The sequence below is a fragment of the Leptopilina heterotoma genome, unplaced genomic scaffold (genome assembly GCF_015476425.1).
Source record: "Leptopilina heterotoma isolate Lh14 unplaced genomic scaffold, ASM1547642v1 Lhet_167, whole genome shotgun sequence".
Taxonomy (NCBI): Eukaryota; Metazoa; Arthropoda; class Insecta; order Hymenoptera; family Figitidae; genus Leptopilina; species Leptopilina heterotoma.
This window is the reverse complement of record NW_025110883.1, coordinates 810,042-828,780: the sequence shown is the minus strand read 5'-3', so window position 1 is coordinate 828,780 and position 18,739 is coordinate 810,042. Positions and strand designations below refer to the sequence as shown.

The following is an 18,739-nucleotide window of genomic DNA, read 5'->3' as shown; positions in this document are numbered from 1 at the left end:
AATCAATTTCATTCTTTATCTTGTTGATCATTTTTCACAATAATTATTACTGAAATCAAGATGATAATTAGTAAAGTACTTAATTTAAATTAATTTTCGCTAAATTCTTTCGAAATTTAATTCGTACTAAAATTATTCTTAAAAATTTCAAACTGCTTACATTTCCAGGATTAGTTACTAAAAATTAAAATTTACAAAAGTTTCGTAATCTTTGAAATAAAATTAATTTCTATTGGAAAAAAATTGAAATTCTTTTAAAATCAATTACTAGAATTTTAGAATATTCTAATAAATAATTCTAGTAAACAATGGTAACTTCCTTATTTATTACAAAGTAAAAATGTTGTAATACTATTTAACTGTTTCATGCCTTATTGTAATTTTCAACGATGACTACAACTTTAATAATTTATCAAAAAACCTTTTCTTGTAACAAATGCAATTTTTTGTTAATTATAATATTCGAAGCTATAGTTTAAATTCCAAACCTAACGATTTTACGATGAATGTTAAGATGTCGCTTAATTCCTCAATCTGGAATAGAATTGCAAACAGTTTACATTCAACACCCCCATAAAGAAAGGAAGTTGTTTTTGTTTGTTTAAAATAATTTTTCCTCTGATAAAAATAAAACAGTACTTACCACTTTGGAAGTCGATTTTCCACTTCCATGTCCTGCTTTCACATCAAAACGTCCTAACAATGGATTGGTTTGTTGCGGTAGTTCTCCAAGTACATGTTGAATAGTGGCAATATACTTCAATGAATGCAATGGAACGACACGATCATCGTGATCGGCTGATAATACCATTATTGCTGGATATTGATGGCCATCCTTCGGTGTTTTGATATTGTGTAATGGTGAAAATTTAATGAGATTTTGAAAATGTTTTGAATCATCTGAATTTCCATAATCCGAGGCCCAAGCGTATCCAATGGTGAATTTGTGAAAACGTAACATGTCCATTACTCTGTAAACAATTTTATGTGTAAGAGAAAATTGATTTTTAAATTAGTTGACTAATTGATTTTTAGAAAAAATATCATGTAAATTTTAATTTACATTCGTTTAGTAGAAATTTAAACTGATACTTTTACTTGACTGTAAAAAATTACATTAAAATTATTAACTTTTTCGAAGATGAAATTAAAGAAATAAAAGCATGCTTTACCCAACTTGAGCGATAGCGGCGCCGAAAAGATCTGGTCTTTGATTCACGCAAGCTCCAATTAAAAGACCTCCATTACTACCACCTTGGATCGAAAGTTTTTTACTCGATGTATATCCATGTTCAATTAAATATTCCGCTGCACTTTGAAAATCATCGAAAGTATTTTGTTTCTTGAATAATTTACCATCATTATGCCACTTTTCGCCATACTCTCTGAAAATTTTTGTTGATAAAAGTGATATAGTATTTAAAGTTTCTAAAAGTTTAACAGAGACAAAACAATATTTTTCATAATGGAAAAGAGATAATTGAAACTATTAGTTTCAATTGTAGCAAATTAAAGAAAAATAATTTTGAAACTTACCCTCCTCCACGAATATTCGGAATTGCCAAAATTCCATTTAAATGCTGAATGAAGATCAGCCTTGTTACGGAAAACTCTGGTAGTAAACTGATGTTAAATCCTCCATATCCATAAAGCAATGCTGGCATCGAACCATCCAATTTCGCTCCCTATACAAACAATCGATAATTTTAATACAATTTCAAAAATAATTTTAAGTTCAAAACAAATTATCGATTTTCTGAAAAATAATGTGACATTTACCTTCTTCATTGCAATGAACATAGGAATCTTTGTGCCGTCTTTACTAGTATAAAACACTTGAATTGTCGTATACAGACTGGGATTGAAGCCGTCTACTTTTATTTCTCGAAGAATCTAAAATTAATTACAAAAAGAGTAATAATTAGAAATAGAGACAACAAATTTTTTTTTACTATCAGATTGGAAATATTAATTGAAAACTAGAATTTCAAAGTATGTCACTTCACATAATTTTCTTTCAAATGAAAAAAAAAATTAATATGAATTAAAAAAATTGTATTTTATTTTAAAAAATATTATTACCAAAGTAAAACAATACCTTGGGATTTTCGTCTTTCTTTAAATCCATTGTATATATTATTCCCGGATTTAAAATTGAAGTGAAATGATAAAATATTTCAGAGTATTTTTTCTCCCCTGAAAATCCTGATACGGTGCCAACATCAAGAGGAAAATTTCTTATCAATTCTCCGGATTTCAAACTATGTAATTGTAAAACAGACTGAAAAACGATAGAAAAAATTGAAACACTAAAACAGGTGGAAAGAGAAGAAATAACGAAAAGAACATTTTAATTTTATTTTAAATTTAAATTTTTTGTTTTTTAATTGAAATAAAGAATAAGTAGAACATTTTTTACTTACTTTTACATCTTCTATGTAACAGGCAAGAACTTTATCATTGTCTACAGCTGCAGCCCAATCCAGAACATTGTGAGAATGTTCAGGTAATAATACTGTCCAATTTTCTTCTTCATAGTTTAATAAATCAATTGCTATCAATTTGCTATTCGGAGCATTTTTATTTGTACGAAAGATAGCCTTAGTACCATCATTCGTTATATACTGAGAAAAGGAAAGAAAAAATAATTTTCATCTTTTTAAAAATGAAAAACTAATTATAAGATTAGAAAATTGACTCACATCATAATCGGCCTCCATTTTATTCACAATTTGGGTCAAATTAAATTTCCCTTTAATTTCTTCATTCGATTTCAATTCCGTAAAATAAACCAAATTATCCTTACAGTCTTGCATTGGCAAAACAAATAACCATTTACCACAATCCGAAACTTCAGCGGATCTGTACAAAAATAGAGAATAAAATTCTCATTATAATCAATAATTAAATTTCATGTTTACGAGAAAAAAACTTTTAAAAAAATAAAAATTAATAATTTATGATTATATTAAATGAATTTTTACATTCTCCAAAGGGGATTCTCAGGGAATTCGACAACAAGAATGTCTTCAGATTGAGGTGTTCCTACTCGATGATAAAACAATTTTTGATTATGACTCGAATCAGTTTCGGATCCGTCTGCCGATATTTGATGTGGATAACGTCCGTAAAAAATTCCAACATTATCATGAGTCCATGAAATCGATGAATATTTAACTTGCTCTAAAACTTCCGGATACTTCTCACCTACAAAATTTAAAAATCAATTATTAAAAAAATGAATCTAATTTATAAGAATTTTTTTTTAAATTTATAGAAAAAAATACCTGTTTTTGTATTCATAAAATGAATCTTATTCCAATCGGATCCACTCTCTGATAATCCATAAGCGAAAATATTTCCATCTTCGCTAAATTTCGTTTGAGCAATAGAAATTGTTCCATCCGGACTTAATGTATTGGGATCTAGGAATATTCTTGGTTCACTGTCCAAAGTGTCTTGGACATATAAAACACTGTGTGGAAAATTAATAAAAAATTACCAACTTTGAAAAGAAAAGAAAATTGATTGAAATAACAAAAATCTATGAGATGAAAATCATTAACATACCGTTGATTTTGCAGACCATCGTTTTTATAGAAATAATATTTATTTCCATGCCTTGCGGGACAGGAATACTTGGGAAAATCCCACATCTGCTTTAAACGATCATGAATCGCTGATTTCGCCGAGCAGGAAGTCAAATAAGGAGTTGTGATTGCATTTTGAGATTCGACGAAAGCTTTCGTTTCCTCGGAATCAGGATCCTCAAGCCAGCGATAAGGATCGGCTACCTAAATATGTGAATTTCCAATATTTAATATCTTCACTTGACAAAAGAATTCAAAATTCTGTTTTCTAAGTTTAAATATGTCAATCATAATTTGACAATTAGCATAAAGAAACAGTCATTATAAATGCAAATAAAGAAAATAAACTAACCTCAGCTCCATGATAGTTGTCAACTGTATTGTCTCTTCGAGCTTCCGGATATTTAAATTTAATTGCAGAAGATGGCATACTTTTATTATTCCTTATATCGAAGTCAGACTAAAACAAAATTGTCGAAAAATTCAATTAAAAAAAAGAAATACAATGTGTTTAAGGTGTTTAATGTTCAATGTAACATAACCTCATTATTGTAAATTCAAATTCTTACCCGAAAAACAGCAGCAAAATCACGGTGTTCCTTCAGAAAGTTTCTACTCACTGTGTAATTTATATTTTCAAACTTTATACAACTTGTAACTGTTTTTAATAGAGAATTTCTATGATTTATTTTACGAAAACTGCCTGTCAGCATTGAAGAAGAAGCAGGCGACGCAATCGCATAAAAATAAAATCTTGATCCATATTTTTCTTGTTTTGGCAATACTGAAAATTCAAAAGTTGGATTTCATTTCCGGTTTTATATTCCTCGGCGCATTTTTGTGCATAAATGATAACAATTTAAAAGAGTTAATAATAAGTAACGACATAATCTATAAATTATCAATTAATATTTTTAAGTTTGTCTGTGAATACCAATTACCATGAGATAAAGTTAAAAAATTGGTTAAATTTTCTCTATAATTATAATTTTTTAGTTGACTTGGCAACATTGTAAAATCACGATTTCCGTTAAATTTAGTTCCGGTTCCGGTTCACCCATATTGGCAAGTGTCAACAAACAACAAACGCAACAAACATTACTGGTTTGCTGCAATTCGTGAAAATTGTGAACAATTGTGAAAAAACAAAAACGTGAATAATTTACAACCAGTGTGAAGTTATCGATGATTAAAGATAATCAATAGAAATCGTCTTCAAAAAAGTTTCCAGTATGCACAGTAATTGGTAAGAATTTGTTTAAAAGCACAAAAAAAAGAATAATTTTACTCAATGATCTTGGGTAGATTCTCGTAAAATAAACCTTAAAAAATTGTTTAGGCAGCTAATTTTTGTTCAAAGTATATTTAAAAAAAAGTAACTTTTTAACGTTCAACCGTCACTGCAATATACCGCCCTCTCAGGACAACTATTGGAAGTATTCATTCTTCCGGCGGACTTCATTGTATGCACATCAGCTGCGCTGAATCACATCGTTTTTATCAAGGAAAATGGTAAGATTTTTGCAATTTTAGTCAAAAAATGTTACTATATTTATTAATTGACGATCTTTTACCAAATGATCCGAATATTACGAACAAAAATGTGTTTTTTTATGAATATTTTGTGGCATAAAAATTGTGTTCTCTCTGCGAGGTAAGGTATGTGAACCCCGTAGCTCACAATTTTTGCCTATATGACGTCAAAATAATTAATATTTTTTATGAATAACTGACTTTTTATTGAAAATATCGATATAATAATTAAAATATGAAAAAATATCCCCCCCCCCTTTCTTTATTGGCCACGGGTATTTTCAATGCAAAAATTGTGTTTCCCTTGCGCTTGGGCATGTGAACCCCTTGGGCGCCATATTGCTTTTTTCCTACTGTGACAAAGTAATTGGCATTCTCAACAAATCAGTGGATTTTATCAATTTTAAATAGATTAATTAATTCAGTATTAAAGTCAACTATTTAAATAGATTAATATTAATATAGTAAGTATAATAATACTTCAATTTGTTTACAAATTATGAAAATATGTCTAAGAAATCCTCCTCCCCATTTTTATTGGTTACGTAGACTTCGAGTTCGATTTTTCTAAGATATTGAAAAATTAGTTATTTATATTAATACTCGCGAAGGGAAACTGAAGACAATATCGTAAATTCTATTGATTTTTTATGTTTTTTCATCTAATTAATAAAATTTGATAAATGACTTTCATGACGCTTTTATAAAAAAAATTTTTTGTAAGTTAGGTTATGTTTCATATATTTCTTTACAATTTTCATGGTGATGAATAAATAAATTTATTAATCGTTTTATGGTAAATATTTCTATAAATAAATCTTGTTTTTGGGGGGAGCGATTTCTTTAATTTGCATCATTGCGACAAATTTTCATTGCGTTTGTCTCTCTTAAAGTTAATTCAATAATTGATATTTTATCTTATATAGTCTTATTTGATTCGGTAATTGAAATGTTTATTATCATTTAATGCACTAAATATTTTTTATAGCATTTTTTTAAACAAATTTTTGTATTTATAACCATATTTTACTGGTGAAATTAAAAATATTTAAAGTTTAAAACTTCTTTTGGACTTTAAAAAAAATTGTATTGTAATTAAATTCTATTTCGAGTTAAAATTTTAATTTATAATTTTTTTTTTGCAAATTAACGAAAACAATTCAGTAAATTAATTTAGATTCGCTTGTTGTTTTTAAACGGTTTTTCAATTTTTTGTCTTTCAGTTTTTACAGAATAAAATTATTTTTGTTAACTAATGTCAAATTAATATTGTGCTTAACAAAATTGATTCAGGTAATCGATTGTATTTGAGTATAATAATAATTTATTTAATTGATATTGATTTATCCTTTTCATAATTATTATTGAGTCAAGTAAATTGTGTTTATTTCAATTTCAAAATATATAAAATTTTCACTTTGAATGCAGATTATTTGACTCAAGAAATATTCGGTTCATATAAATATTAATTTATTGCCAAATAATCGATTACTTAAATAATTTTTTCAGTGATTAATTTTAGTATATTAAATATTATTAATTTAAATTCATAATTTAATTAGTTTCTAAATTTTATAATTTAATAAATATACTTACAACTCACGAAAGCAATGAATAAAAGTAAAGAATTGCATAAAGCAAAGCGTGCCATAATTTTAATTAATTTTTTGTTATAAAAATAAAGTAAAAATTTTAATTTTTGTACTATTCTGTAAAATTTCCTTTCTTTAAATATGTTATTTAATTTTTTTATAATTACACCATTGTATTCACACACTTCGCAGAAAGAATCTTGAAAACAAGTCTACTTTTTGGACTTTACGACTTTTTCAGATTCTATTTTCGTATTTATACGTTACATGACTTAAACCCTCACTCTCTTTTAACGCATGCGTAAATCTTGAAAAATAATTTGACTTCCTGATTTAAAAAAAAAATTGATTGAATTCAAATTTTAGAATTTAACTTTAAATTCTTTTTAGAAAATTTGCTTTACTTTATTTTTATTTAATAAAATTGAAAACAACAATGTTTTTTTAATTCTATTAACTAATTTTGTTCTTGAAATGTTGTAGGTAATATTTGGGATTCGACGAAAAACGATTTTCAAATTATCATCATTACCAAGAGACGCAGATACAATTACATGGTTTACAACTCACACAAGGTCAGTTTAACTCGATTCTTCTTCCTTAGTAATAATATTACTTTTGTGACTCAGAAATTAAATTGCATAATTATCTTTAATTTGGTTCCTCTCAATTTTTAACTTACGATGTCCACCTCCGTGTAATTTTTCTTTTTTTATACAATCGATAAAATAATTTTTAACTCTTAGAAATTTACTTTAAAAATTTTATTTACATTTTCATACAAATATATATTTTTATTCATTTTAACAATTTTAATATTATGAATAAAATGATTTAATATTATAATTATTATAATTAATAAGTAATAATTTTATTATTAAATTATTAGATTATTAAATAATAAAATTAATATTATTTTTCAAATTCTTTAACTGTGAGTAATATCAATTAAAAAAATTGATAATTTCTTTATTTATATGTTCAATTCAGTTTAAATTCTCCATAAAATAAATTACAGTCAGTTCGTTAAATTTTTAACTTACTTTGTTTTGCGTTTTTCACAATCTTCCAATAAATTTTTAACAATTGCATTTAATTTACTTTTGAATGCATTAAAACTAAATAAATCGATAAATCGTTGTTTTCCATCTTTGCCAAATTGAATTTTCATTTTCTTATCACAAACAAATAATCTCATTTTTCCCGCAAAATCAGTACTATCAGCGTCTACTAAAAATCCAGTTTGTCCATTTTTAATGGATTCTTTAGGACCACCGGAATTTTGAGCAATAACAGGTTTACCGGCGTACATTGCTTCGAGTGGTACAATGCCAAAATGTTCATTGCTCGGTGTATAGACAACAATATCGGCATGATGAAGTAGTGAAATTTTTTCCTGATCCGATGGCGAACGGAGAAAAATAACATGATCACTGACATGTAATTCATCAGCAACTCCTATTAATTCTAAATAGTGTTCAACATTTTCTTCAACACGTTTATCATAACCACCGGCCATTATTAAATATATTGATTCAAAATCTTTTCTTAAAAGTGTTTGAAGTATTGACATTGCTTCAATACAAAGATGTAAATCTTTTTTCCTCTCGTAACGATTAATTGACAGTACAACGAAACTATTTTTTGGTAATTTTGTTTCTATCACACGTTCGAGGGGTAAAACTTTTGTTTTATCAAAAAATTCTGTGTGTACTGTTGGATATAATATTTCAGTCTCAACTTTCAATTTTTTGAATGTCTTCTTAAAAACTTCTTGAGTGAATTCACTGTTGACGAATATTTTGTCTGCTTTGCCTGTTGTGTATTCTTCTAAATAATTCAGAGGCGCGCGATAAATTTTCTTCAATAGACCACCTCTGTTTGATAAGAGTTGATCAGGAAAATGTACGTAAAATATAACGCACGAACATCGCAATTTTAGAATTGGAATGCAAATCGATACTAAATCACATAACACAATATCGGGAATGTCTTCGAGAAATAGAATACAAAGGGCAGCGTAAATCTGAAAAAAGGAAAATATGGTTAGTTCTTAAATATTTAAATTTGGATTTTTTTATTGTTATCGTTAATTTTGTTAAATAAAATTTGACTCTGATCAAGATAATCTTTTTTCGATTGAATCTTACAATATTAAATATTTATTTGGTGAGAATTTAATTTGGAGAAATAAATTTTAAACGAATTGTTAATAAATATTTTGATGACTTAAATAATTCTACTAAATGAATTTTTTTAAAATTAAAATTCTGCGTTTTAAAATTCTGGCAAATAATTTGAATGCATAGAAATTTTATTTAATATCTAGATACATAAAATTGTTTCACAATCTTAAATGATTAAAAAATTTTCCAGTCGAAAATTTGGTTAAACAGAAATTTATTAAGAAAATGTTAATTACAATTGTTAAGTAGAATCTTAATAACTTAAAATAAAATATTAATTATTTAAAGGGAAAAATGATGTAAATTCGTAAATTAAAAAGTATGAAATAGAAAATTTGCTAAATGGCAATTATTTTTAATTTAAAAAAATATAAAGTTAGAAAGATTTTTTTAATTATTATATAACTTATTATAAATCATATTTCTTGATAAGTAAACGTCCCAAAATTTTAAGAATTGCATGATGTAATCATTGCATACCATTCGAATGTAGGCACAAAGTGCAAAAAATCGACCATAAATGTGTCTCGGCAACCAATCACCATAAACTGTTACCGGTATGGTACCATCTTTTGTCTCCATAAAACAATGATTTGGATCATGATGAGTTGTCACAAATTTAACATCGTGTCCTCCACTTTTTAATGCAAGTGCAGCATCAACAACTAATCTCTCTGCTCCTCCAACACCCAAATCGGGATGTAATAATACTATCCGACCCATTTGTGATAAATTCTGTATTTTTATATAACGAACCAAAGAAATCAATCACCTCCTTACTTTCTTTTATTCACAATTTTCAATTTTTTCAACTATTTTATTATATTGTGTCGAGTATCAAGAATTCCGGTAACAGGCGTGAATTTTTGTGATTTTTGTGTTGACGTGGTGAAAACATAACCTAGTAAACATTGTTCTGATGACGTCGTCAGTGACGGGTTGAACACGCATTCAGGTTTAAGATCACTTCTTTCTCTTTTTTTGATGGCCTTTTGATTAATTATGTGGTCATATCTGAACACGTAATTTATAAATAGTTTACATATATTGAAAAATGATAACAAATCACACAAACTGAACACACAGGCAAATGACGTGAGTCGTTCTGGTTGCCTAGGAAATTAACCGCAGGCGCAGGGGTTTTTTTTTACTAGGTATAGGAAATACAGTTTTCTACATAACCACCGACCAGGGCTGGACGAATAAAAAAATCCTGAGAGTCACTGAAAAAATTATACTTTATTTAAACAAAATTTATTTATTGTTAAACTATTATTATAATTTTTTAGTAAATAAACAAAATTAAAAAGTGAAAACAAAATTTAACGCTACTATATTAATGAACAATTATTAAATATATTTAATATTTAATTTATTTAATTAAATAAAAATAATGTTATTTAAATTATAAAATATCCTTCTTTCATTGATAAAAACATTTTCTAATGGGTCTTAAATGAAAATTATACAATAATGATAATATGAAATTTATTAAAATTGGTGTACAAGATATTTGATTATTTAACTATAACTTTTATAAAAGTTTGAAAAGCTGATATATAAATGTTTCGAATGTATCGCGTTAAATTTATAAAACACATTTATTTTTATCAAAGTTAATTTTAAAAATTTTTTTGTTTCTATTATTATAGTAATTTGCAATATCTGCATGCGTAGAAAAATGAAATATTAGCATACCTAATATGCAAGTAAAACTATTATTATTGTGTCGTAGACAATTTTTTTTAATAATATATATTTATGAAAATCTACATTTAACTTGCTGCTGCTTTCTTTAAAAATGTAAATATTTATTTTTTACTTTTTTTTCTACTTTTGAGATAAAAAGGTGCAACGTATAATAAAAATATGTAAAACTTAATAACAATCAATTTTTTTGTAACAAGTTTTTCATATTTAAAAATTTAATTTTTCCTGTGAAAAATATTTAGTTATTGGTTTGAGAAAAAGTTTAATTGGAGCAATAAAAGTTTGATTTAATGAATCAAAATTTGATATAAACATAAAATTTGTTTGACTAAAAATTTTAATTTCTTATTTTGATTTTATATTTTATTGTGGAAACGATATATTTTTCTCAGTGGAAATTCGTGGAAATTTTTATCACAGTCCAGAAAAATAATTTTTTATTACACAATTTTTTATATAAATAAAGTGCGTTTTCTATAAAATGAAATATATTCATATAACAATACAAAATTAACTAATTTTTGGCAGCGTTTAGCGCTTTTATAAGCTGAATTTATTTAGTTTCCTAATTTTCGTGAAAATTTGCAACTTTTTATTTAATGTTTAGGAAAAGGAAAAACGACTATTAACGATTTTCTTTGAAATTTTTGATCGATAAGATATAGTTGCAAATTTGTCTATAATTCCAAATATGTTCGGTTTTTAGAATTAAATTTTGAATTTACGTAAAATAGAATAAAATTCATTTTAAATTGTCGAGTCCAGCGACAATATTAATTTTTGTTCTCAACTAAATGTGTATATTAGTTTCGTCAAGTTATTTATTGATAATTCATTTAATTTTCCAAAGAATTTCTTTGTGTTTTGATAAAACGAATCTTTATTAATATTTTGGCTATCTATAAAAGGCGGGATCATCAAGGCCGTGTGTGAAAACTGCTGTGAAAAATTGTGAAAAAACTTTTCCTATATATTGCTCTCGTTCCTTATGTACAGGCCAAACACCTTCTAAAAAGCCAATATGTCCACCTCGTGATGTAACAATCATAGCCACGTGTTTTGTATCTTTAACTTCTTCTAAAGGAATTGCTGAAAAGACAAATGATGATTACAGTTTTTTTACATTTCTCATTATAGGGAAAGGTGTATCATTATAGGAGGGGTTTTGTAGAAAAACAATTTTCTCGAAGGAAATATACATGTGTCTCATAAAAAGAAGTTGAACTTGAATAATTTATTCTGAGATGATTTACATTTTAAATTATTGACGGGAAATGTTATAATTATGGTGAGTAATTACCTTCTAGAGGTTGGAAAGGGTCATCAGCTGCGCTCAGACAAAGTAGAGGAATTTGAATATTATGTAGTTTATCGTGTAGAGTTGCTTTAGCATAATAAGCCTCGACATCTTTAAATCCAAATGCTTTCGATGTGAAACTCTCGTCGAATTCTCGAACTGTTCGACTCTGAAAATTTATTAATATTGAGTGAAATTTGATGATTGGTTTTTGTTTATCTATTCTATATTTTTTTGCATATTGTTATAGTTAGCAAAAAAATAGTGATGCTTTACCTTGAGAACAACGTCGAAATTCTCAAAGGTCGTCTCGCAAATTATCGACTGATGACGAGACACATTTCGACAAAGATTTCCACATAAATGACGATTTAACATAAGATTTAAATATGGCTTCTCTATACTTTTTGTCGCTTCGAAAACATTCCATGGTACGGAAATTGCGAGACTCGCCATTAATTTTCCAACAGCTCCTGGACCAGTTTGTGCTAAATAATTACCTAAAATTAACCTACGCGAAAAAATACATTATTCTGTTATTATTATGTTTCTAGATATAGTGACCGCGAATATTTGATATAATTAGAGAAATAAAATTTCCGTTAAAATTCTGCAAAATGATCCTACAGATTTTGTCATTATTTTTAGTATAGTTGAATCAATTTGCAATTCTGCTATTGATGACAGTTAAGTGGCAATTGTACTAAATATGTTAAATTTGTTAAATGAAATATCAATTCGGTCAAGTGATTTTGAGTAATGACAGTATTTCTTTGTTGTATGAACAGTTGTATTATAAAAAGTCAATTGCATTTTGGATAAATGACAATTTAGCTGAATCAGTTTTCGGTCAATCGTATAAATTCGGCAAAATGGAAATTCGATTAAATGACAAAAAGGTCGAGTGTCAATTTGTTTAAAATAAAATAGACATACCCTCCTAAAGAAATACCTGTGGCACCAATAGCCACATTTGGACGCGTTTTTCTAACATGTTCAAGAACCTCGGTAAAGTCCTCGATATTTGCAGCACAATATAATCTTGGTGTCTGAAAATAAATAAATCGTCGGTCAACATTTCAATTGAAAAAGGTTAATTACTCTTATTATTGTTCGGAATTAATTTAATTACCTCCTGTATGTGATGCACATAACAAAAATATTAACTCTCAATAATTTTAATCGAACCTTTAATAGAACAATTTTCATTCAATCAGTGATAAATTAAGGCCATTGGAAAAATGAGTAAGAATATTAATTATTGTTGATGTTTAATAATAGTTTAAATTAAATTTTTTTTCTTAATAATACCACTTAGAAAAACGAAATACATATGTTGATTAATTTATTGAGAGTATTTGAAAATTAGTTGTTAATGAAAAAGGAAATAAAATTTCGACAAAAGTCAAGTAATTGGAGGAAAAAGTAAATGTTTAGTTGTAGAGGAAAAAAAATGTTGAAAAGCAAGAAATATCACGTGGGTGTAGTTTTGTCGTGTGTACACACTGACAAAAACTGATGAAACTTTTTTCCTTTCTTTTTTTTGTCTTGTGTGTATTAGTGTTTGTAAGGTGAAGCGTATAAGACTTTTTTAAGATTACTTTTAGTTGTACTCCTCCGAGACCTCTGTTGTTAAAGATCACACATTTTATTCCCACATTTTTTGCCGCTGCTACCAAGCATTTAATGTAATCTGCTTGGCTTGCACCAGTTAGTCCCGGAAGAATAATTATAATTGGCGATGTGTTACAACAATTATCCTCAGCCCAATCCAAAGCCACTTCACCACCATCTGAGAGTATTAGAATTTCCCTATAAAAAGTAAATTTCTCTTATTTTTTCTTCCTCTAAAAGTGATGGGAATCTTTGAAAGTCATTAAATTATCTAAATATTCTTCTATTTTACTTTTTTTAATTAATATTAATAATAAAATTTAAATTATAGTAGTAATAAAAAGAAGCATTTTTACTCATTCAGATTTAGAGAGGAATAGAAGCGATCCCCCACTATGCGTGCGTTGGGCAGAAAGCCAAAGGGAAGGGAGAAGCAGCTATGTGGTGGGGGGTCGCTTCTCCTAATATTGTGCTCCCAATATTCATTAGTGCAAGAATGATGACAAAAATATCAAATATATTTTTATAGTAAAAATATATAATAAATTATTTTCAGTTGTTATTATTATTATTATTATTATCGTTATTTAATAATTATAATTGTAAATTATTAAACAAATAATAAATTACCTGTGATACGGAATCTGTGGCAACATTCTCGAGCGTAAAATACTGGCAAAAACCGTTTGTGCCCTCGATTCAAAACACCACAATGTTGGCCAAAATTTACTCTCTAAGATGGGCATGTGCTTTTCCAGAAATTCTTTGAATGGACCATTGGCACAAACAAAGAGGGGAGTCTAAAATAAAACATCTAGATGTGTGTAAAGCAGGAATAATAATTAGATTAGGTGATTGAAAAACAACTTTAATATAGAAAAAAATTATTTAAAAGATATATACTGTTTATTTTGCAATTTACACACCTCTATAGAGGTGAATAAAGGTGAATGAATATATTCATTATATAATATAGTTTACCTTTGTTTATTAAAAAAACTATTTTTATAACGTAAAAAAAATTAATATTTTTTTACTGAGATATATTTTTTCTCTATATAGTTATTTTATCGAGAAAAAAATGAAGTAACATTGCGTGCATAAAACTATATGTTTAATATAGTTCAAGCGTTATGGAGAGTAAGGAACTTTCTTTAAGGTCAAATTAATAATGATAACCTACTCAATGCTCAATATACTTCAATTCCTAGACAATGCGTTACATCTGTTTTTTTGCTTCTTTTTTTTAATAAATAGTTAAATTGATAATAATACCAAAAATATTCAATTTAAGAAATTGAAAAAAAATTTAAAATATAGAAAAAAATATTAATTTATTAAAGTTGTAAAAAAATATACATTTTGTTTGTTTCAGATTGTTTCTCTCAAGGATTTAATACTATTTGCAACTAATTTTGATGAACCCAATTGAAAGATAATTTAGGAGTCATTTTTTATTTAAAAAAGGCAATTCTTGTTCCCTGTCGATGCTGAAAATGATTTCATCGGAATTAATATAAATGTGAGTAATTTTCTATTTTTATTTTAAATTTATATTCAGGTATGTTTTGTTCATCTTTATATAAAAATTATTTTCATTTTATAATTTTTTTAAAAGAATTTTAAAATTGACTGTTTTTGAGAAATTGCATTGTTTTTTAATGGTGAAATGATTGTGGTAACAAAACTTTTGATATGCACGTGACAAAATGCATAAATGTTCAAAGTACAATCATTTTTTATACAATATTATATATATATATACCATCGATCAGGTTTGTGATATTGTTGTCAGTTTTATCAGAAAAGTCAGACTGCGTGCAATTATAATTATATATCTTATCAGTAACGTCTTTATATCTATTCAGGAAAAAACTAAAAATTTTCTATTCAATAATCAATCGATGAAGAAAAATTTTTTTTTAATATTATTTAATAGAAAAAAAAATAATAATTGACTATAATATAAAAAATACTTTTAACAATAAAATAATATAAAAGAAATATTAATAAAATAAAATTGACAGAAATAACTTTTTGTGTGATGTAAATTTTATTATAAAAAATTGTTTAGTATGAAATGACCATTTTTTTTATGAGTTTGAATTAATGAAATTGCTTTATCAAAATACTTGCAGAAATGTAATTTTCAAGTTAATTAAATTTAGTTAACACTTTACATATATTAAAGAAAAGCTTAATTAAATTTGTGTGTTTATTAAAATTATAATTAAAATGAAATTGAATAATTAAAAGTGAATTTATATTAATTAAAGTTGTAGGTAAATGGACAATTAATTTAAAGTAATTAATTAAAATTACTATTTAATTAAAATTATTAATTCATTTAAATTATATAATTTCATTCAAATTGTTATTTAATTAAAAATATTTCATTTAAATTGCGATTTAATTAAATTGAAGTTATTTGTTAATTAGAATTACGATTGTCTTTAAGACTTGATTCATATTAAAATATTTTAATATTTATATTTATAAAATTCAGAATTGAATCAAATTAGGATGAAATTCAAGTTGAGACTAAATTCAAATTTGAAACTAATTCAAATGAATTGAAATTAGAACCACATTCAAATGGAAATTAAATTCAAAATTATTAACAAATTCAATTTACAATTAAGTTCATAATGACATTGAATTCAAATAAAATCTGAATGCAATTCATGATTACATTTGGTTATAAAAATATTTTTAAATATTTATTTAGAAATCTGAAATTTAAGTTTTATTTTCACTTTGAAGAAAATTTGCGATTACAGGAAATTGTTCGTTTGTATAAATAATGCCGACTCAATACTGTTTTCTTAAAACATTTTTCCATTCAATTAATTATCTGATTATCAGGAGAATTATGAACCATTAAAGTTTCTATAAAAGATTCACTTTAATTTTTCATAATACGACCTTTTTTAACTTAGAAATTATTTGAATAAAGTAAAACTACATACTATAAAATTAATTAAATTGCTCTAAAATAATACTGAAAAAAATTACTTTGATTCAAAAACTGTGCAATGTTGTAAATATTTTAAACAAATTTTGCAATTTTTTCAAAAATGGTTAATTTTGAAAAAATAATGAATTATGCGCATTTGATAATTATATAAAAGTGTATTAATATATATATACATTTTTGTATAATAATAATTCTTGATGAAGTATACTTATATATATATATATATATATATATATATATATATATATATATATATATATATATATATATATATATATATATTGGTACATGCGTACAAAACGCGATTAATAAAAATAAACCCCCACTTTATAAAAAATAAAGGGAGAAAATGAAGGAAATTCAAAATTTGGATTATAATTTTTTGAAAAAAAAGAGTTGCCTAGTTGAACATTGAACGGAGGGAAAAAAGAGTTATTTTTTTAACATGAAAGGGAATGGACTTATCGATTCGAGTGCGCATAGTGTAATGCTTTACTCACTTTTACAACTTCCCAAAGGTAGTAAATGCAAAAACCAATTCCCAACAAACCACCGTAGTAAAATTTTGGATTGTTGAGGGCGCTCTCGACTAGTTCCAACATTTTGTCTCGCACAATTTTGATTATACTATTTTCTATATATATATATATATATATATACATGTATTTACACACAGATACACGCACACACACACCCACTATATAAACACACTGCGGTGTGAATGCGGTATAAGTTGCTTTAACTTGGAAAGCTCGTTGTCGAGAGAGAGAGAAACGAGAGGTTCGAACGCGAAAGCCGGTCTACGAGCGCTGCCCAGTAAGACTCACGTGTCACGTGACTTTTACGTAACGAAATCTTGATTCATACCTATAATGCACAAGTGCCTATTTTCAAGTTATATTTTATACAAAAAGTGTGGAATTTAAAATGAAAAATTACGGATATTTTATCTTTTATATAAATGACTGATAGATCAGATGAGAGAGTATCACGTAATTTTCTTTTTACTATTTTTTTTGTTCTTTTTGAATATTATAAAATAGAATATAGGAAGTTTTATTAGTTGAACAATTATTTATATATTCGTGTGCTGATAGAATTGTTATGTTCAGTTTATTTTGTTTGTCAAGTAAAAAGAATAATTTCTTTTGTTTAAAATAATTTTTTTGTTTTAAATTTAAATTAAATTTAATTAAATTTAAATTTCAATTGAAATTTAGAATAATTATCAGTAAGAAAAAAATTATTTTTACTGAAAAAATTTGTTTTTAGTAAAATTATAAAATTCTTGACGGAGTAAACAAATTTTGTTTGCTTTAAATGAACAAAAAAAAGGAATAAAAAGAAAAGAGCAAGTAAATTTAAATTTTTTCCTTTTCTATTGTGGTAGAAAATATTACTCGGTAGTTTTTGAAACAAAAATCTTTTGTTTGGAAAGGCAAATATGAAAAATTTTGCTTATGAAAATAAAAATGATAAAAAGTTTTAGATGAAATTTTTTTTCTAAATCTTAATTAGTTTTCGGTTTTTAAGAATTAGTGAATTAGTATACAATAGTTTACATTAACAAAAATTATTAAAAATCGGTAGAAATTTGTACTATTTTTATCTTTCTTATTTTTTAGTAAAAAAGCAATTAAGAAAAATTTCTGATCAATTTTTTCTAATTTTCCACTAAACAAAATACTCAAATTTGATAATGGTTTAAAATAAATATCAAAAATAAAGGAAGTTGGATTACCAAATATTTTTCTATCTATACTTTCATATGTGACGTGTGTTTTCTATTTACTTTCACGTTTTCACCTCTAGGACCCATTGATTTTATATTAGATTTTTATTTTTGTATTATGATAAAGAAGATAATTTTATTACGTTTAGCAAGTAATTTAGTAATAATCGAATCATTAACAAAACAAAAGTATACAGTATTTAGTTACTAATACATTTAATAAATGAATCAATAGAATTAATAAAATATATTATTTGCTGTCACACTAAAAAAAAATATCGAAAATTTGCCTTTTAATTCGGTAATATTTGCCAAATAGTAAAAGCATTACAAATAGGGCAATTCTTTTGTAAAAAAAGGAAACTTTTGCTTCTTTTAACAAGGTTATACTTTTATTACAGCATAGTTGCCTTAGTAACTAAAGCAAATATTTCCTTTTTTTTACAGAAACAATTACTGTATTTGCAATGCTTTGGTTATAAGGCAATAATTATACTAAATTAAAAAT

General features: G+C 25.8%; 4 protein-coding genes across 7 annotated transcripts in view; 1 reads left to right on the top strand and 3 right to left on the bottom strand.

Annotated features, from left to right (window-relative positions):
* Positions 1–304: 304 nt before the first annotated feature.
* LOC122499318 (prolyl endopeptidase) lies at positions 305–6,849 on the bottom strand. Of its 2 annotated transcripts, none has more exons than XM_043607595.1 (14): positions 6,720–6,849; positions 4,160–4,374; positions 3,943–4,050; positions 3,571–3,794; positions 3,288–3,475; positions 2,985–3,207; positions 2,703–2,862; positions 2,424–2,624; positions 2,099–2,281; positions 1,780–1,893; positions 1,537–1,685; positions 1,173–1,385; positions 644–971; positions 305–534 (listed from the first exon to the last, which is right to left on the bottom strand). In XM_043607595.1, the coding sequence occupies exons 1-14, from the start codon at positions 6,772–6,774 to the stop codon at positions 469–471; spliced, it is 2,427 nt and encodes an 808-aa protein (XP_043463530.1). In that variant the 5' UTR covers positions 6,775–6,849; the 3' UTR covers positions 305–468. The 2 variants fall into 2 exon arrangements, with proteins under 2 accessions (XP_043463530.1, XP_043463529.1); XM_043607594.1 differs by lacking the exon at positions 6,720–6,849 and adding an exon at positions 4,532–4,616.
* Positions 4,665–18,739, top strand: part of LOC122499320 (platelet glycoprotein V-like) — a 128,160-nt gene continuing 114,085 nt past the window's right edge. For both annotated transcript variants that reach the window (XM_043607600.1, XM_043607599.1), the window contains exons 1-4: positions 4,665–4,836; positions 4,930–5,102; positions 7,199–7,290; positions 14,898–15,044. The gene's annotated coding sequence lies outside the window, so the exon portion shown is untranslated. The remainder of the gene's footprint in view (positions 4,837–4,929; positions 5,103–7,198; positions 7,291–14,897; positions 15,045–18,739) is intronic.
* Positions 7,631–10,041, bottom strand: LOC122499322 (alpha-1,3/1,6-mannosyltransferase ALG2). Its single transcript, XM_043607604.1, has 2 exons — positions 9,382–10,041; positions 7,631–8,741 (listed from the first exon to the last, which is right to left on the bottom strand). Exons 1-2 carry the CDS (start codon positions 9,622–9,624, stop codon positions 7,755–7,757), a joined length of 1,230 nt encoding a protein of 409 aa, XP_043463539.1. The 5' UTR covers positions 9,625–10,041; the 3' UTR covers positions 7,631–7,754.
* LOC122499321 (protein ABHD1) lies at positions 10,953–17,288 on the bottom strand. 2 transcript variants are annotated; one of them, XM_043607602.1, is made up of 7 exons: positions 17,000–17,288; positions 14,153–14,322; positions 13,510–13,720; positions 12,845–12,957; positions 12,185–12,419; positions 11,912–12,077; positions 10,953–11,700 (listed from the first exon to the last, which is right to left on the bottom strand). In XM_043607602.1, exons 1-7 carry the CDS (start codon positions 17,159–17,161, stop codon positions 11,507–11,509), a joined length of 1,251 nt encoding a protein of 416 aa, XP_043463537.1. In that variant the 5' UTR covers positions 17,162–17,288; the 3' UTR covers positions 10,953–11,506. The 2 variants fall into 2 exon arrangements, with proteins under 2 accessions (XP_043463537.1, XP_043463538.1); XM_043607603.1 differs by having other exon boundaries at positions 14,153–14,336; positions 17,000–17,287.